The sequence below is a fragment of the Mytilus galloprovincialis genome, chromosome 12, assembly GCF_965363235.1.
Source record: "Mytilus galloprovincialis chromosome 12, xbMytGall1.hap1.1, whole genome shotgun sequence".
NCBI lineage: Eukaryota > Metazoa > Mollusca > Bivalvia > Mytilida > Mytilidae > Mytilus > Mytilus galloprovincialis.
Window position 1 is genome coordinate 62,795,869 of NC_134849.1, and position 21,220 is coordinate 62,817,088.

Genomic DNA, 21,220 nt, shown 5'->3' on the forward strand with positions numbered 1-21,220 from the left:
TGTATAAACAATTGTCTTCTCAGTGGCAGTAACCAGCGTGTATTGGGTAGAGTAACAATGGCTTCATTTGGTTACTATAACCAGCAGTGGTATAAACAATTGTATTCTCAGTGGCAATAACCAGCCTGTACTGGGTAGAGTATCAATGATTCATTTGTTTTTTTTCTATAACCAGCAGTGGTATAAACAATTGTCTTCTCATTGGAAATAACCAGCGTGTACTGAGTAGAGTAATAATGGATTCGTTTGGTTTTTTCTATAACCAGCAGTGGTATAAACAATTGTCTTCTCAGTGGAAATAACCAGCGTGTACTGGGTAGAGTAACAATGGCTTCATTTGGTTACTATAAACAGCAGTGGTATAAACAATTGTCTTCTCAGTGGCAATAACCAGCGTGTACTGGGTAGAGTAACAATGGCTTTATTTGGTTACTATAACCAGCAGTGGTATAAACAATTATCTTCTCGGTGGCAATTAGCAGTGTGTACTGGGTAGAGTTACAATAATTATGTGTGTTAATTATGAAATAATCTAATTGTGGATGTAACGCGTCTTCTGATTGGCTGACAAGTGTTTTGTTTATCATTTCATATACAAAATTTTGTCGTGTGACCGTGACCTCATCAACGTTATTCATGGTTTACTCCGGCTTAAAATTGAATTGAGAATTGAATTATATTATTTTTGCAGTGTATTCGAAAGACGGGTTACTTAGTGTGCACCACATTTTTAAAGTTATTTGTCCATAGACAATAACATTAATGTAGTATACTATATGTATATAAAAAAAAAGATATGGTATGATTGCAAATGAGACAAATCTTCAGTAAAGACAAAATGAGACAGAAACTATAATAGGTCACCAAACAGCTTTCAACAGTGAACAACCTCATACTGCATTTACATGTATGTATACATATTTAGCGAACTTGATGAATAATGAACCAAGACAGAAAACAGACAGAGCCATGCAGATGCTCGAGAGATGTATATGGTGTCCGCTTTGAGAATTCTTAAGGCAAAGGTTTGAGTCCATTTTAAATGGTACATTTTATTATTTTACATTATATGGACGGACTAATGACATGAAATATAAACATATTACAATACAAAATCGTTAATATATTCATCAAGCATGAAGTCGATGTCTTTGAGAGCTTCCACAGCAAGCGGAAGTACGCACACAAGTCCACGGAATAATGACTGCTCCCGAGGAAGTATCTTTCTTGCCCAGACGGGATGAATCACAATTTTGAGAGGAGCTTCCGGTTTCATTAATTCTTGTCCAATGTTAATTTTCCTGCGTATGTCTCTTTTAATTTGTTTTTGTTTTTCGCTTTCACAAATGGAATGAACTTGTAGTAAGGGTACATATAATTGTGTAAACGCTTCCGTGAATGTGGTTCGTAACTTCCCTAACATGTCTGTGAACTGGTCAATAATTTTGGTGTTTTTGACACGTGATGTTCCTTTGGCCATTTTGTAATTTGTTTCGAACTCTCGTATAGTTTTTAATTCGAGTACACCTTGTGGTAGTATCTGTTTCATGGTAAGAGCAAATTCTCCTAACGATAATTCTATGTTTTCCTCCGTGTCCTTCAGGGATTGCACATTGTCGGTGAAACTCCTTTGTTGTTCTGCCAATCTTAGCACCATTTTCTTGTCTACTTCTGGAAAGTCAATAGTACAGATTTTTATGCATGTTTAATATTGTGTCTTAAAATGAGATGCGTTGGATAGAAATCGACCTTATCGGGGCCTTTTATAGCTCACTATGTGGTATGGGCTTTGCTCATTGTTGAAGGCCGTACGGTGACCTATAGGTGTTAATGTCTGTGTCATTTTGGTCTTTTGTGGATAGTTGTCTCATTGGCTATCATACCACATCTTCTTTTTTTATACTTTTACAAATCAACATCCATGCATCTGTTAACCTATTTAGGTTTTGAAAACAAATTCAAGTCTGGGACTGTTTGCAAGTTGAATTGTTAATCGAATGCTACAAAACGGACAAAACTTCATCTTTCATTTTATTGTATTACGTAAATGAATGCTCAAAAATAAATCAGAGTAATGTACATGTATATTCACGTAAATTTGCATAAGGTCGATTTCTATATCCGACGCAGCTAAAATATTAATTTAACCGTGTACAATGAATCCAGTGGCGGCTTTAGGGTGCGGGGATTTGGTACACAATTTTTGGAAGATCTATGCATTTGAATGAGGACATACAGTTGGAACACCTCCCCCTTTTTGTAATGGCTGGAACCGCACTCTGAAATCTTGCTGACAAAAAATATAGAATGTTAATTGTTCACATGAAAAGTATACACCGCCAAATATACACATCAAATCGTAACCCTTTACGACAAAAATATCGTTTACCTCGCTACTTTGGTCAAAAAACAGACTAGTTCTACTGTATGGACACGAACCGCCAAGTAGTCGGCAAAAAGGAAGAGGAAAGAACGATCATTATAATACGATTGAAGTAATTTATACAATGCAATAACAATCTTTTGCAATTACAAAAAATGTACTATAACTCTTGGCATGGGAAACTCAAGAATTATTTATCATCTGTTTTGATATATTATCAAACGGAATTGAAAACGTGCAATAACTTTAACTCTTGGCATGGGAAATTCAAGGTTTTTTTCAAATGCATGTAATAATATAGAATCCAACGGAATCTTTATACGTGGTACATATATCAATATCCCTGTCATGTCAATATGTAAAAGTAAGATAATAACCTCTAGTTTTTATATCCCTACCACGACAGTACGTCACTGTAAGATGATTACCTCTAGTTTTTATATCCCCACCACGACAATACGTCAAAGTAAAATAATGACCTCTAGTTTGTATATACCCATCATGACAATACGTCAAAGTAAGATAATTACCTCTAGTTTGTATATCCCCACCACGACAATAAGTCACAGTAAGATAATTACCTCTAGTTTGTATATCCCCACCACGACAATACGTCACAGTAAGATAATTACCTCTAGTTCTTATATCCCTACCACGACAATACGTCAAAGTAAGATAATTTTCTCTAGTTTGTATATCCCTATCACGACAATACGTCAAAGTAAGATAATTACCTCTAGTTTGTATATCCCTACCACGACAATACGTCAAAGTAAGACAATTACCTCTAGTTTGTATATCCCCACCACGACAATAAGTCAAAGTAAGATAATTACCTCTAGTTTGTATATCCCTATCACGACAATAATTACCTTTAGTTTGTATATCCCCACCACGACAATATGTCAAAGTAAGATAATTACCTCTAGTTTGTATATCCCTACCACGACAATACGTCAAAGTAAGATAATTACCTCTAGTTTGTATATCCCTACCACGACAATATGTCAAAGTAAGATAATTACCTCTAGTGTTTTATATCCCTACCACGACAATACGTCACAATAAGATAATTACCTCTAGTTTTTATTTCCAGTCTCTTCATTTTTCTACTTAACAGTTCGTTTGTACAGTTGTTGTATTCAGATTCCAAGATTTTAGATCTGAGTACTATCTTAGTTGTTTTTAGCTTCTTTAATACCGTACTATTGACGATGACATCCTGGAAGGTCATACTAAGTTTTCCTCTCTGGTACAGATCCCAAAGTGAGTCTAATGCTCCTATATCATCAAATCCTACAGCTAAAACTATCCCTGAAATTGTAAAAAATTGATAATAAAATGTTTGTTAACTTGTTTTTAGAGATCTCAAAGTGAGTATAATGACAGGGCGAATCCAGCCATTTTAAAAGGGGGTTTTCCAATCCAGGATAAAGGGGGGTCCCAACCACATGTCCCCATTCAAATGCATTGAGCGTCCAAAAAAGGGGGTTTCCAACCCCCGGACCCCCTGGATCCGCCACTGTAATGAACCTATATCATCAAATCCTGCAGCTATAACTATTCCTGAAATTGTAAGAAATTGATAATAAATTGTTTTTTAACTTGCTGGTTGTAGATTTTAGTTTGCGTTTAAAAATACCATTGAAATTTTGTCCCATAAAAAGCCACGTGAATTCATGTTACGTGTTACCACTCATTGTAACATGTTTTTATTCGGCTGACATTGATCGACAGATTTTCTAGCAAACCATGTCACACATAGCCGTCGCTAGATCGCCTGTCCAACATTTACGCAGGAGAATGAAAACTCTTTCCATCTTATAAGGCACTGGCTACGATTACTAGCCAAAAAAAAACCAACAATAAACAAGACTGTGTCCCAAGTGCCCATAATCCCCCCCCCCCCCCCCCCAATCATAGTCGGCGTGAATTGTTTTAAAAGACGATAACAAGTTCCAAGCTGAATTCTATCCTCCGTATTTTCTTTTTTATTTTCGTTTAAATGATTAAACACAAATGATACCAACGTTAGCTGGTACAATCAATCAAAACAAAAACAGGAAGTGTTCTGAAGGTTGTTTTACAATTATTTCTAAATAAGAATTAATCTAGTATTCTATAATTTCAATCAAATCTATTCTTTTGTTTTCAATCTCTGATAGAGTATATAGATTTGATACTGTTTAATGGCGGTAAAATCGACAATTTAGCTCTGTTTATTTGGGTGTTATGTCACTAATGAAGTGATTTGATTCTAATATTGATAATTATTTAGTATTAATTGTCATCAGGAATCGAGGGAGGGCCTTTAAAAGGGTTATAAAAAGAAGAAATTAAATTAATTTCCCATTTAATGTCTTCGATTGATGGCTGTTTTGCTAACGAATGTGTCTGTATTGAATTTCTATGAAGTGACTTTAATTAGCAGAACAAATATTGACCATGCATAATTAAAATGGGATTGCACAGAATTCTAAAGGCTTTGTTTCACAGTTTCGACTCAATTCGCATAGACTTAATGCTTCTTTTTGAAAAGGTGTTCTAACCCACGGAATACCATGAAATGGTCACATAGTTAACGATACGGAAAGTGGAGGGGTGTTAACGATACGGAAAGTGGAGGGGTGTTTCCGCTCATGCAAAAGGACGCGAGTAGCTATAGTTATATATGACTGATTCTGGTTTACGATCTTAAAGTAGAAATAAAATATTGAAATTATGTCTCTGAGTCTCTTGCTATCGTAGAAGCATAATGGCAATACGTTCAACTCTCAATCATTGTCCCAGTGTCATTTTATCACAATACTGGTAAATACTTCATTTTAAAAATAAATAAGATGTGTGCTCTTCAACATCGATATCGTAGTTTATTTGGCACTTTTTTTACATTTATGATTCGAGTGTCATTGATGTAGACGAAACACGAGTGTGGCGTTACAAATTTTAATCCTGATATCTGTGATCAAGTTAATTTGCATTATTTGTCACATGGTGCACCAAATCATTAGACGCTGTATTCGTTTAAGGGCATTGTTTTCAATCTCATCATATTCTTATAAAACTAAGAATAATTCAGTCACTCCCAACAATCTATCTCAGAGTCTTCTACTTGCGAGCCATCAAAAGAGAAATATAACGACTGGATTATTCGGGTTAAAATCCACAATCATAAAAGCCCATTAAAACAGTCCCTTTTCTACCCTCAGTTTCCCAAGTATCCCTTTGTTACTGCTATAATGTGTTTTGATGGATCACTTTAGTATCTGATAAAATCGGTTATATGTTGAATTCCATTTTATAATGGCGCTAATATTGTCGATTTCACATGGATTTTTGACATTCTAGATAACATTGACAAATATGGTTCACACGAAATCTGATTTCATTTCTGATGGTTTTAGAGATATTTGTTTGTTCATGACAAATAACCTAATTAAAAGCTAAATCGATTATATATATTTTCTACAGTTATAGAGTTCTGTTCAATTAATTGCAGGTTGCATTTACAATTTGCACTTGCAAAAGCTTTTAACAACTACAGTTCAACGAGTACACTTTTTTGAATTGTAACATTAGTATCTATATACCACTAAAGGAAAGAGACTCCTCTGAAACCATACACTGCACTTTCTAAATTTTCCTTTTGAAACAATATGTTTTCCAAAGAAAACGTCAATTTTAGAGAAAATATATAAATTCGGAGTTCCATATCGATCCCGGTGTCTTATACGCTTTCGCACATGCTCAGTCGACGTAATGCCCTCGAAATTCAAGAAGCTCTTTAGTTTCCACACTTGCCCAATTGTACTGCGATTTCGCGGGCATCTTCAAGTTAACAAAAAAATAAAACATTATTTATTCATGAGAAAAAAAGTATATTTGAGTGTAATTGTTTTCTGACTATAACGTCGATGTTATTTTATGTATGTATAAACAGTTATTCTATCGCACTGCTATAGTCCCACGTGAAGGAGTCTATTACAGCCGATTGCATTGAGTGTGTAGATAAAGATATTATCGTTGGAAAGCTTGCTTGCAAGCTGAACCGAGAAGTCATTATTATGTTAGGTAAACTTTTCTCCTTTAAGAGTAGACTATAGACATACAGATAACCAATCTGTCTATCTGTAGGACTAGGATACTTCGAAAGGAGGGTATTATACCTTACATAATGATGACTTCATGGTTCAGCTAGCAAGAAAGCTAACCAAAGACCATACATTTACCTACACCTCCAATGCAATGGGCTTTAAAATAAAGTTTTACTTTCCTTTTTTTTGATGTTTTGATCTATATATTTACTTATTTTTCCTAAAAGCATATTAAATAATTGGCCCTCTTGTGTATGTCAACAGTTGAAAACTTATGTTGGAATTAACTGTTTAAACCTTTTCCAACTCTCTCGCAACCATTTCTCTTAAGTAAATTTAAAGGCAAGGTGGTGTTATGTCTATCTCGACAAATGAACATATTGTGAATTAATATATGGCATGAGTCCGTAGCGATTTGTGGATTTTTATCCTTCAAGAACGCCGCCATTTGTAGGATTGGTATGCCTACGTACGTAATGATTGATTGAACGATGAATAGATATTCATACTGTAATATTAGCTGTCCGCGATGAAGGTTGTGAACATTTGGACAGCCACGGTAAAACGAGGGTATACTGGATAGGGACAGAAACTTAGCCTAGCCAAATACGGACTTACCAAAGAGTTGTTGTAAGGGTTCCTTATGTGCAGAGAGAGTGGCACTCTCTTTACGCCAGGCATTTGATCTATTGTCCCCATTCTGACCGGATGTGGCTGTGATTTGGACATTCTGCACAGCCAAATGTTATGGCGAGGTATTTAGTGCCGGTCACAGAAAGACCAATGGTTACCATATTACTATTCCCTAATTTCTTTTATTTGTGGGGAGACGTACGTCAAGAGCTATACAAAAAGCCCATCTACTTATTTTCTTTCCGATCTTTATTTATATTATGTCAATTATGTACAAGATACCTAGTACTAGTCTAAAAGTAGCTTCTACTAGTCTAAAGGTAGCTTCTTGTAGTTTATAAAATTAATAATTACCCCTTGAAAAGCGTTCAATATAAGCTCCATGAAGAGCACCCTTCTTTTCCAGGTCTTCTCTTAGTTTGACGATGTCGGCCGACGACAAGTGGTCGAATAACTTGTCTGTCAAATCCATATAATAAAATCTTTCTGATCCATAAGACTTGGGATTTTCTGCTTTGGCATCGTAAATGGTCATGTATATTCCGACTTCACCTGGAAAATAAAATTGAGAATGGAAATGGGGAATGTGTAAAAGACATCAACAACCCGACCAAAGTGAATAAAACAGCCGAAGGCCATCACTGAGTCTTCAACGCAAAGAGAAAACCATGCAACCGGAGGTGGTCCACAACTTGCCCCTAAATAAAAGTGCGTACTAGTTCAGGGAAAATGGACGTCATATTAAACTCCAAGACATATAAATGAAATTTAAATTAAAAAAAAACATACAAGACTAACAAAGGCCGGGGGCTTCTGACTTGAGTCTGAAAACAAAAATGTTTTTGTCATTATTAATGATAATAGTCGCTTTGTCGTAAGAGGACAGAAATAATCCTATATTTGCTCAAAGTTTTATTACATCTATAAAAGGTCATGGTCAAATTTAAACATGAGATATGGTATAATGCCTTTGAGACAACTGAACCAGATATTAACAAATATAGGACATCATACGGCCTTCAACAATGAGCAAATTCGCACTGCATAGTCAGCTATAAAAGGCCCCGAAATGACAAATGTAAAACAATTCAAACGAGAACACTAACGATCTAATGTATGTACAAAATAATGAACGAAGAACAAATATATAACACAACAACAAACGACAAAGTCGACTTTGAAGTGATATCAAATCATAAATATTGATTGTCATCGAAATTAGAGCAAAATAATAAATATTTTGTATTATCATAGCCATTAGGTTTGTCTGTACCATTCAGTGTTTGTCAAATAGCTGAAATGAAATTTATTTTATTACCCGGCCACATTTCAATATTGCGATTAGCGAATATGAATACTGATACTTTATTTCTCATAAGCAAAAGCAGTATAAACAAATTCAAATCTGTCAATATAAAAGGTCGATGGTAGTGGTGGGAGGGTATCGAAAGGGGGAGGGTGTAGGATAGGGTTTGTCAGAATGGTAATGCTACGGGTAATAAGCTTAAACATTTCACTCTACGAGGTCATTTGACAAAATATAAGTTTTAGTAGCTTATAATTAGGCTACTGGGCTCCTTTGAAGCGTATTTCTAGTAATCTAAAGAAATCAAGCTTTTTAAATTAGCTAATTGGTTCTGAAAATAAACAGTTTTAAAGATGTTTTTTTTTTTTTTTTGCTAAGATATAATTTAAAAAAAAAAATTAGGAATAAAATTGAAAAATATTAACAGAAATATTCTTCTTTGATGAAACAAATGTAAAAAGCGAAGACAATTGCTTTTTGTAAATTTTTAGGTCGATTAGAAATAGAATGTGTCACTTTAAAATTTTATCAACCAGGATAAATCTATAACTTATTCATTTTGCCACAAAATAAATAGTATATACATCAAATATCGAGTTACAAGATGACACATCTTAGAACATTAAATAAAGTTAAAATTTAAAAATGACTGACAATTTATTTGCAGAAAGATCTTAGACAGATTTTTAAACTTGGCGATTGTATCGGTTTGAAAAACCCCAAATAAAAACGTTAATTAAGTTTATATTTTGATGTATTGCATTGTACTCTGTATATTACAAATTGACTTTTCTATTGCCACATCTTGTGTCAACTTGTTTTCTATTTAAAAGTAATTTTTATTTAACGGTTTTAAAAGTAAGCAATTAACCTATAGATAACCGTTTATTATAGGTTTTATAATTAGTTAAGATTGAAGAATAAGAAATCGACACACCCCTATACCTTAGAGTTTTAAATATATCTTTCATTGCAATAAATAATGTCAATATAAAAGGATTAAAGTCATGCCACATTTGTATTGCATTCAATACACAAGGCTATACTTGTGTCGGTTGATTATTTTGTTGTTACTCATTTAACGTCAAGTGGCAAATATTTCAAGTACATTTATTTAATTTGGGAGGTTGTGGAGTGGCTATTACCGAATTGAGAATAATGAGGTGCTAAAATATAAAGAATAGAGAATAATGAACCAACAAAATAAAGAATAGAGAATAATGGAGGGTCAGCCCTTTCCATGTCCTAATTCTTGTCAAGCACAAACGATTACAGTAATGAAATCAGTATGTTTTACAAGATAATAGGACTGACCATTTGAAATATGGATATGAAAGATAGGGGCAGATATGGTGTCTAACAAAGGCTACGGGCGCTGAACATTATATTTAAATTTATTCGTTCAGTTTATGTTCACTTGTGTTAATATGTCTTTTGATTGAGTTATGACATTTCAACAGATATTGTATAGTGTGCCTTTAGTGTGTTACACTATTGTTTAAGGGAAGGGCGAAGGTTGTTACTTATTAAAACGTTAAGACAAGCTGCATTTGTTTGCACCTGTTCTCAGTCAGGAACATGGTTGTCGTGGATCATAAGTGTTTCTCGTCGTTTCTCGTTTTTTTATAGATTAGATCGTTGGTTTTCCCGTTTGAATGGTTAAACACTAGTTATGTTTATAGCTTGCTGTTCGGTTTCAGCCAAGGCTCCGTTTTTAAGACCGTACTTGCATCTATAATGGTTAACTTTTATAAATTGTGAATTGGAATGAGATTTGTCTCATTGGCACTTATACCACATCTTCCTATATACCTATATAATAATATACTGAGCCTTTTCCAACTTTTTAGGTTGGAATATTTTAATGAAATTATTTTCTTCCTTTTTTCTAAGAAGAATTTTAGAAAAGTGCTTAGAACGCATAAGTTATACAAACTGATAATACGCATTAATCATTTTTTGATAAACAATCAACCGTTGGCTTTATCGAAATATACTGAAATGAATTCATTCCATTCTTAGCACGCAAGTTAAATGGCGTAAACAACACCCAATTGACCCATAATTGTTGAATTGATAAAGTTTTTGAAGTTTTTAAACTTCATACTTATATATTAAACATGGAAATTTAATCTCCCTTCGACATGCATGCACCTTTATAACAATTGCACTCTGAATATAAATGTGTAAGTTGCATGTTCAGGATGAGTATCCAATTTGTAATTACATGTCACAGTAGATATATACCAAATCCTTTAAATCATATTATAGTAATGAAAAGCCAGTCAAATCCAACTTTTAACGGAATGAATAAACACTTTGATTTTATGTATAGGTTCTTTATTGACTTTAAATGGCCTATTACGGCAAAACAAGACTATTAAATTTATAAAAAAAAGTTTTAACAAATTTTAAAAACAAATGAAGCGGAAGGGTTAAAATACTTAAGTTACTAAAAATTTAAGATTTAACCTTTTTTAAATGTTTATTAAAAAATTTGGTTAAAAGACATAAAACCAGTTATTGATCATGTACGGAGTCCTGTCAAAAACATGATATACTATATATACAATGTACGCTTGTAAAGTTAACCAGTGCACAACACCCAGTTTAAAAAAAAATAGCAATGAAAACTTAACACTAAACAGTCCCAATAAATTTATAAATTAGAAATTATCAAAGATCCTTGGTTTTATGTCTCAGATAAATTAACCAGTACTAGCTGTTAAGGATGTACTTAGGTGAGGTTTAGGAATTTGTTTCAAATGTTCGGACTCCTTGGTGTTTTTCCATACAATACAATGTAAAATATTTTGCCCCATAACACCCATTTATTTTTTCATATAAGACTTAATAGCTCATGAAAGGTCATTTACCAAAATTTTAGAAGATTTTTGATTTTTTTCTTTTGTTTTGAGACCCAAATAAAACCAATGCAAATATAAGGTAAAAGTCCGAGTCAGCCTTTTCCTGCCATATTTTAAATCTCAAATATCTCGAAAAGGAGGTCCATGACCTATCAATATGTTTAGCTTATCTTTATTCTTAATTGATGCTCTACCAGCTTAAAGTATCAATTGTAATTTCTTAATTTCTTAATTTTTACCTATCCTCACCTAAGTACATCCTTAAAGCTGTTTCCAACATATTAATCCAAATAAGAAAGAATTACTTTCAAATGTTTTTTGAACAGTTATAAAGTGAACTGATTTTACAAAATGCGTAGATATTTCCACTGATTTTATCAAATTCGTCTCAATTTCAGGGATTGAAGAAAATACTAGAACTGCTGGTTATTTTACAAAATCTCTGGATTTTACAAATACCCTTCAACATACTACTATAGTATATTTATTATAAATCGGTAAAATGGCAGTGCTCGGATAATTTCGGTTTCTCTGTGTGTGTTTTTTTTTTTTTTTTTTTTATATATTTCGAACTTTTGAAATACGTGAATCCTTGTAAGGGATACTAGCCAGGACTTGAGTCAGGAAATAGAAGAAAGGAGGCGGTTGAATAGTTTGTAACGGTACAAAATAGATGCTAGCTTAGTTATGCCAACTTTTAGTGTCAATTTTATTTTTTACAAATCCAAAGTGGCCCGGGAGGAATAGTATGCCCTCTTATAACGCGAAATTGTACGACCACTGGACTATGTCATGATAAAAAGCTAAGGAAATACAAGACCAATGTAGACGGATTTATAACAGTTTTTCCAAACTTTTTTCCGAATCCCATATTTGAACTTTACAACATTGTAATATATATCTTATAATTTTTCATTAATAGATACTGTTTAAACTAAGACCGATGAAAAAATAAAGCAAATAAAAACATTAACAGTAAAGACTGCTTATGAAATAAATGTCTCCGTGTTTCTATGTGTTAACTATAAGGCTTGAAATGTTACGTCGTTAAAACCAGACAATGACATACACTCCACGAAAGGACGCATTCGTCTTGAGTGAAAAGTGTGTTTATGAAAAAAGTAGATGCTTATATACTTATATGAAACATAAGCCAATTAACGAGCGTGTTAAAAATTAAAAAAAAAACACACACTTTCCATATCGAGCAGATGCGGATCCAGGATAATGAAAAAAGGCGCCCGAACCAAAAATAACAAGTGAAACTGCGAGCTACTGCTCACTGATGATACCCCCGCCGCAAGTGGATAATATTAATAGTGTAAAAATATGCAAGTGTTCGGTAAACAGGAAGTTGTCGAGTGATGAATCTGAAAACGCATCACACGGTATAGCTGACTTATAAAAATCCTGAAACCAAATTTCAGAAATCCTTGTATTGTAGTTCCTGAGAAAAATGTGACGAAAATTTTTAACTTGGTTATCATGTGTAAAATCATACAAGTGTTCGGTAAACAGGAAGTTGTCGAGTGATGAATCTGAAAACGCATCACACGGTATAGCTGACTTATATAAATCCTGAAACCAAATTTCAGAAATCCTTGTATTGTAGTTCCTGAGAAAAATGTGACGAAAATTTTCAACTTGGCTATCATGTGTAAAATCATGCAAGTGTTCGGTAAACAGGAAGTTGTCGAGTGATGAATCTGAAAACGCATCACACGGTATAGCAGACTTATATAAATCCTGAAACCAAATTTCAGAAATCCTTGTATTGTAGTTCCTGAGAAAAATGTGACGAAAATTTTCAACTTGGCTATCATGTGTAAAATCAGACAAGTGTTCGGTAAACAGGAAGTTGTCAAGTGATGAATCTGAAAACGCATCACACAGTATGGCTGACATATATAAATGTTGATACCAAATTACAGAAAGGGTGGATGTGTAGTTCCTGAGAAAAATGTGACGAAAGTTTCATGGGACGGACTGACTGACGGACGGACGGACGGACGGACTGATGGACGGACTGATGGACGGACAGACAGAGGTAAAACAGTATACCCCCCCTTTTTTAAAGCGGGGGTATAAAAAGTCAACGTTTTGAGTAGGATATATAAAAAGTCTATGCATGCATTGTTCATATATAAACGTTTGGAGTGGGACATGAAAATGCAAGCATTGCCCATATATATATATGTAGCTCCAAACGGAAGGGCCTGTGCCCCCCCCCTTTTTTCCACTTAAATCAACCTCTGCTTTCGGTCTGATAGGTTATACTTGAATGAAATAATTGTTACCTTCCTTTCTGTTAAAAAACGGTAGAGATGCATCGTCTTCCTCTTTTTCCCAACTTTCCATCTTTTTCTCTGGTTTCTGTAACTTCCTAGAAAGACACGTATCCATTCTGTTTAACAGTAGCTCAAGCCGATAACAAAAAATTGCCTATTTTCTCTAACGGTCACTAAAGCCAATAACATAAACTATTGCCTCTTGTCGACACTGTAATAACGGTCACTAAAGGCAATAACATAAACTATTGCCTCTTGTCGACACTGTAATAACGGTCACTAAAGGCAATAACATCAAATAGTGCCTATATATTTTCTACAGTGTAGAAATTCTCTAACTAAATTCACTAAAGTCAATAACATAAACTAATTCACTAAAGTCAATAACATAAACTAATTCACTAAAGTCAATAACATAAACTATTGCTTCTTGTCGACACTGTAATAACGGTCACTAAAGGCAATAACATAAAATAGTGCCTATTTTCTACAGTGTAGTAATGGCCACTAAAGGCAATAACATAAACTATTGCCTCCTGTCGACACTGTAATAAATAATTCGTTAACACAACAAACGTTTATTAATCACTGTCTCGTTTCTCAGTCCTAAAATAAGTTCATTTAAATGTTCCTATACATGGAGGGTCGTGCATGGAACTTTATACGACTTGAAATCAAATATGGGGAATTAACATTGCAGGAAAACGCCTCTTTATCGGAATATAAATGGATTCACTTTCCCGTTACGACATTTAATCAGCTGATTGTTAGATTTCAGTCTAAGATTAGTGTTATTTATCGTCTATTGTTTTTTTTTGTAGATTTTTTTATAGTCTATTTGTGTTTAAAGGTTTTCTGTACTTGCAAGAAATTGTATATCTAAATTTGAATATACAATTCCTATTACTAAAAAAAAAAAAAAAAAAAAAAAAAGATGTGGTATGATTGCCAATGAGACAACTCTCCACAAGAGACCAACTGACACATGCATAATTAACAACTATAGGTCACCGTACGGCCTTCAACAATGAGCAAAGCCCATACCGCATAGTCAGCTATAAAAGGCCCCGAAATGACAATGTAAAACAATTCAAACGAGAAACAAAGGCATAATTTATGTACAAAAAATTATCGAAAAACAAATATGTAACACATGAACAAACGACAACCACTGAATTAAAGGCTCGTGATTTGGAACAGGTACAGACACATAGAATATGGCATGCATATTTGTATTCTGTTAATTTATTCCCTAAATTTATTCCCTTATAGAATCGCTCTTTTTCTTACTTATATACGAGTCCATTACTCTTAAAATTAAATATTCTCATCCCCAATTTGATGAAAAAATAGTATGCATATGGTCAAGCAGATGACAAAAAAAAATATTTCTGACTTAGAAAAAAAAACATACCCCCTTCCCTCTTTGAAGGTAATGGTTGCTCCCTGATAACGGTTTACATGTACATTGTGACTTGAACGGATGGTTGTTTTATTAGCAGTACTCATAATCACATATTATTTCTACATAAATAGTTATCAAAGGCACCAGGCTGATAATTTTGATACGCGAGACGCGCGTTTCGTCTACATAAGACTCATCAGTGACGCTCAGATCAAAATAGTTAAAGAGCCAAACAAGTATAAAGTTGAAGAACATTGAGGACCAAAAATTCCAAAAAGTTGTGCCAAATACGGCTAAGGTAATCTATGCCATGGATAAGAAAATCCCTAGTATTTCGAAGAATTTTTACTTTTGCAAACAGTTAATTTATAGTTATGAATTTTCTATACAAGAAAAGATTGGTTTCTTTAATAATGTGCAGAAGATTTTTTTTCATTTCCAATATTTACTATAATGATCTATTAAGTCTCAAAACAGATACAAATAGTTTTAAAAGAATCCGGTCCTGAGTAGCAAACATCAATAATTCAGTGATAAAGAAATCAGCTTTGAAAAGTATTAAAAGAAAACAACTTATTATGTATCGAACTATATTTAAATACGTATGTAAATATAAGACGTAAATAGGCTGAGATATATATCAACAAGATCGATTTAAGATTAAGATCTATCATAGTTTGGTATCTGTCTATAGTTAATGTATTTTAAAATTTTATATACAGCGCGTTCAAAATTACCATTGAAAGTCCATTTTTACTACTTTTTTCAGACCAGTCAGTAACAAGCACCTGTCAATGAATTTGGTACAAAAACAACAAGATAACTCGTTCAAATGTCATGGCCGATCGAGAATAAAATTAGTTTGCTTTTTACGTTACAGATCATCAAACCACAAAATCTCAATGGCATTTTTAAGAGAGGTGTATATGACACATATGATATTATATTTTTTTTTTATCAAATCTGCTTTAATATTCATTGATCGTTAATTGCTCGAAGAAAAATGTCAGCAGAGATAATGAAATTGTTATGTATCTGTTTAAAACCATTAGATATCCATATATAGATTATCATTGTGTTGAAGTGAAATTCATTTTTTTTACACATTTTTGAACTTAGACCAATGTTTTAAATCAAAGTTGTCGGTTATACTTTCACGTTTGAGAAAGTTAATGATTCGCAGATTCAAATCATAACAGTGACGTCTTTAAATTGACTTATTTCAAATATTTTAATTTTCCATTTAAAGTACTTTCGTCCTTTTACAAATGTATATTATATTTCTAGTATCGTAAAATAACGAATTAAAAACACGTTTATCAACTCACGTTTATCACTTACATAGTTGTACTCTTCGTTTAAATTCATTTTTTTATTCATAACTCCTAACATTATCGCTTACTTTTAAATTTTGTCCTGCATTTTTATTTAGTTGTAATCTCTGTCCTGCCTTTTTATTTTTCACTCTATTCGGTCCTGCCTTTTTTTTATTAGTTTATCCTGACTTTTTTACCTAAATTGTCATCCTGCCTTTTTTTTTTTTTGCAAGTGTCTCATCCTGCCTTTTTTTTTACTCAAAACTCCTGTCCTGCCTATTTTTTTCAAATTTCATCCTAGCCCCCCCCCCCCCCCCCCATAAAAATCAAATGGTAGCTCCCTCAACTCATATCTACTACAATAGTTATCATAGGTACCAGGATTATATTTTAATACGCCAGACGCGCGTTTCGTCTACATAAGACTCATCAGTGACGCTCAGATCAAAATAGTTATAAAGCCAAACAAGATCAAAGTGGACTTTAAATTCCAAAAAGTTGTGCCAAATACAGCTAAGGTAATCTATTCCTGGGATAAGAAAATTCTTAGTTTTTCGTAAAATTCATAGTTTTGTATATATACAATCTGAAGATTACAAAAATAAACAGAGAGAATAGATGAACAAAAGTTGATTTGACCACACACACCCCTTTTTTGGAAACTTACTTAACGGCTGCATTACAGTACTTTTAGTGGTATTTATGTTAAATTATCTTATCTATGTGTCTCACTTTAAATTAAATTAATTTATTAATTGCACTCGTAATGTATACAAAATACAATACATAGTTCAGAAAATCTCATGATGAAACTGACTGAAAAATGAACAAAGTAGATTACATAGAAATAAATGAAAATGCAATATTTTGTGAATTTGGTTAGTTGTATATCTTTTTCACATTTTAAGCAATAGAACGATTTATCCTCAAATTTGTCAAATTAGATTAAAAAAATAATGTATATATGTACAAACTTACTATCGATCTAGTGGTGAATTAAAAATTTCCTCTCAAATACTTTACTAGATTTAAAACAACTTCAATATGATAGGGGATTTGCATCAACTTATTTTAAATATCGAATCAAAATCACGTGACCAACGGAACATCATTTTAAAGACCAAGAATTTTTCCCAATCAAATAAACAATTATCGTATTTGTTTATATATTTTACCTAACAAAGAATTCAGTTCATTAAACAAAGCTAAATTAAACATTACACCATCATAACCTTTAAAAGGAGTGTAAAATATCAGAATTTTGATCTTTTCTAATTGTTTTGGGGAAGAAAATTAATCATCAGATTGAATACACGTACTTGAACAACATCACGTTCAAGAACATAAAAGTCTGGTCTTTTGTAAGAAGTACTGTTTCATGGGTGGTACAAATCTATTAATAGACAGTAAGTATATTTAATGTAATGGAGACTCATGAGCCTTACATGTGTTGTGGATGAATTAGGTTCAACAAGCGGCGTCGGGGCCGAACCCAAACACTCAGGTCAGAACTAGTATTGACATGATCAGTGTTAAGAATATACCCGTTATACGATCTTATACGCAATTTCTAGGTTATACGATAGGTTCCGTTCTAACTTTATATCTAAATTATGATTTTTTTTTGGAAAATATGAGAAGGGAATCGATATAATCTGTTTAAACTGCAAGATTGCGTTAGTAAGTATGAGCAAGGAATAATGAAATAATAAAGATATAAGACATTAGACATATTAAGTTAGATGCAGGGTTCAACAAAAAGCGCTTCGGAACCGTGAAATTCATAAAGTGTAATTTTCATCTTTTAAAGTGATTTGACTGTTATTTATAGCTAAAATGTTAACAACTGCCTCGTTTCGAATATACATCCTTTATTTTCAAACATTCGGCTGTGAGCGTTGCTGAGTAATGAAGTTACATCCTGAAAAACGTTTCGGACGCATGAAATTATTAAAGTGTTATTTTTTGTTGCTGTCGTGGTCTCTCTGTACGGTACCTATTCCATATTACCGAGGAACGCGATGTTTCATTAAAATAGATATCTACTTACTTACTAGCTATAACTAACCACAACAGTCTCCTAGATTCACCAATGTATATGACAGACCGGGAAAATATAAGATATATAATTGTTTTCTAATCTCTATAAAAATACAATAGAATTATAATGATTTATTGACTTACATAATACGTACTGTCTTCCGACCTGCTATTACACGTTGTCCCGCCTTTTTCAACATTGTTGTCAGCTCTGTAAATCGTATAAATGTTCAAACGTCGGGAAAAAGCGAAAAGCATAGATTTTTACTATGAACCTTTTCGTATGTTGTGAATGCACATACAAATTTGCACTGCATATAAATAAAGTATATTAAAAGTGCAGTATCAAACTAGTTGGAGACAATAACAGATTAACTTAATTCTTTTTGTGTCGAATTATTACATTTCATTATAGTTTAATCCAATTTTGAAAGATTTCGAGGGATTACGAGGGATTAACGTGTTCAATAATTGACAGTATATTGAAATCAGAATTATATCATTTTCTGATCCTATAATTAAAAGTCAATAAAATACTTGTGTATAGACCTGAAGACTACTTTTATGTAATCAAGTTGTTGTTAGTGACGATGTAATCTATCTAATATGTGGAGCATAATTATAGACCCAGGTCTGAGTTCTTAATCTATTAACCCTTCCGTTTTCAGATTATTTTGCTCTATTCGGTATCCTTTTGCATAGTGTTTGCATTGGCTCAGAAGGTCGGAATAGGGCCTGTTTATAAGGGAATCAATATATGAGGGGGAGGACAGGGGGTACCCTTCTCCCTTCTCCCACCCCTCTTCTCCTTTCTCCTACCCCGTTCTCCTTTCTCCCATTAGAATAAAACATCTCCTTTTGAGTTATTTTTTCTTGAAATATTAGAAATTTTTTTAAAAGGAGAGATATTTTATTTTTTCTCCTTTCTCCAACTTTTTCTCCTTTCTCCCAGCCTTCCTCTCCTTTCCCCTACCCCCTTTCTACTTTCTCCCACCCCCTTTCTCCTTTCTCCTACCCCCTTTCTCCCTGTCTCCCTTACCCCTGTCCCCCCTCATATATGTAGCTAGGAGTTTGGTTTTGTATTTTCATATTTGAAAGTAATTGTATAATAAAAATGATTTTAAGATAGCTGCAGAACAAATATTATAGTCTTCCAAAATGGATTTTATGCATGAACATCAAATATTGAACTGAACTTTAAACATCGTCGTGAAGTACACGGAGGACAATGGTGTCCCCAATTTTCGGGGGGAAAAATTAAAATAAAAAATGAAATCTATTCGACGACACATAGCTACCTAAATACTAGACTATTATAAGATTATACATGTAGCACATGTGATTCATGCTTACCACTACCCCATACATATCTACCAAACTGAAGAAATTTGTGAGTAAAAGTATACACAGTATGGACTTTACTCATGGTTGAAGACCTTACGGTGACATATAGTTTTCAATATCTGTGTCATTTGATATCTTATGGAGAGATGTCTTATTGGCAATTATACCACATCTTCTTATTTATAAGATGACTAGTATCCAGCCATTATTTGACGGTTTTAATTTGTATATTCCGAAGGCATGCTGAATATTCTAGGCATGACACAACTAGAAAAAGGTTGCTAAAAAATTCACTATGTTAAATTTAGATTAAAAACACATTCTGTTTTCAAAACACAAGTCACCTGTTGTTCAGTGGTTGTCGTTTGTTGATGCGGTTCTTGAAGTCATGAACCTGTTGTTCAGTGGTTGTCGTTTGTTGATGCGGTTCCTAAAGTCATGAACCTGTTGTTCAGTGGTTGTCGTTTGTTGATGCTGTTCCTAAAGTCAGGAACCTGTTGTTCAGTGGTTGTCGTTTGTTGATGCGGTTCCTAAAGTCAGAAACCTGTTGTTCAGTGGTTGTCGTTTGTTGATGCGGTTCTTGAAGTCATGAACCTGTTGTTCAGTGGTTGTCGTTTGTTGATGCGGTTCCTAAAGTCAGGAACCTGTTGTTCAGTGGTTGTCGTTTGTTGATGCGGTTCATACGTGTTCCTCGTTTCTTGCTTTTGTATATAGATCAGACCGTTGGTTTTTCGTTTGAATGGTGTTACACTAGCCATTGTTTGTACCCTTCATAGCTTTCTGTTCGGTGTGAGCCAAGGTTCTGTGTTAATGGCCATATTTGACCTATAACGGTTTACTGATTTCTAATTGTGATTTGGACGGAGAGTTGTCTTATTGGCACTCATACCACATCTTCTTATATCTGTATTATGGAATATTCTCCTTGCAACATATGGGCTTTTTAAACGCATCTTTTATCCGCTGTCAGTATGATTTATTGAAATAAAGATAATAATACTGAAAAGATTAAAAGGGAATTGTTGACAATGAGATAGTGTATATGAAAGTAAAATCAACAAATAAAAAATTGCCATTAACATGAATAAATTGTTAAAATCGGTATTGTGTTTTGACTAATATCATAAAACTTTTATGGGAAAAATTGAACACTATAAATATGTAACTTAAAAGTCCCTCTAAATTGTTTGGCGGAAAATGTAAGCAGTTATACTGGTTAAACACTAAGGGAAGTACACCGTTTGGTACGTGTATAAGAAAATTACAATCTTTTAAATAAATATTTACAAACACGCACTTTTACTTATATTGAGTACTGTTGCTACATACAACACTTAAAGCCATATTGGACAGATGTTAAAAGTAAATAAGATGTCAAATATTATTTTGAATAAGAAAATATTTAAATTGTGTTTATATTACTCTAATATTTGCAAAAGGACGAAATTTAAAGTATTATAATTAAATATTAATACGATACTTCCCCTAAATGTACATAGTCTATTCTTTGTAAACTTTAAAAGTCTAAAAAGCTTTTATCCGCT

General features: G+C 33.2%; 1 protein-coding gene across 4 annotated transcripts; it reads right to left on the reverse strand.

The window, feature by feature from the left end:
- Positions 1-1,022: 1,022 nt before the first annotated feature.
- On the reverse strand, positions 1,023-18,683 carry LOC143054502 (uncharacterized). Of its 4 annotated transcripts, none has more exons than XM_076227522.1 (5): positions 18,477-18,683; positions 13,581-13,666; positions 7,465-7,662; positions 3,461-3,697; positions 1,023-1,671 (listed from the first exon to the last, which is right to left on the reverse strand). In XM_076227522.1, the coding sequence occupies exons 1-5, from the start codon at positions 18,530-18,532 to the stop codon at positions 1,103-1,105; spliced, it is 1,146 nt and encodes a 381-aa protein (XP_076083637.1). In that variant the 5' UTR covers positions 18,533-18,683; the 3' UTR covers positions 1,023-1,102. The 4 variants fall into 4 exon arrangements, with proteins under 4 accessions (XP_076083637.1, XP_076083640.1, XP_076083639.1 ...); XM_076227525.1 differs by lacking the exon at positions 18,477-18,683 and adding an exon at positions 18,347-18,431; XM_076227524.1 differs by lacking the exon at positions 18,477-18,683 and adding an exon at positions 18,343-18,424.
- Between the last annotated feature and the right edge of the window lie 2,537 nt (positions 18,684-21,220).

Bases quoted from the DNA above. Each gene is read 5' to 3' on its own strand.
- LOC143054502 (XM_076227522.1), bottom strand. From the start codon at position 18,532: ATGTTGAAAAAGGCGGGACAACGTGTAATAGCAGGTCGGAAGACAGTA. The intron at 13,667-18,476 runs GTAAGTCAATAA...GTGTCTTTCTAG, and splicing joins CGGAAGACAGTACGTATTAT to GAAGTTACAGAAACCAGAGA. The intron at 7,663-13,580 runs GTAACAATTATT...TTTATTTTCCAG, and splicing joins GTTTTTTAACAGAAAGGAAG to GTGAAGTCGGAATATACATG.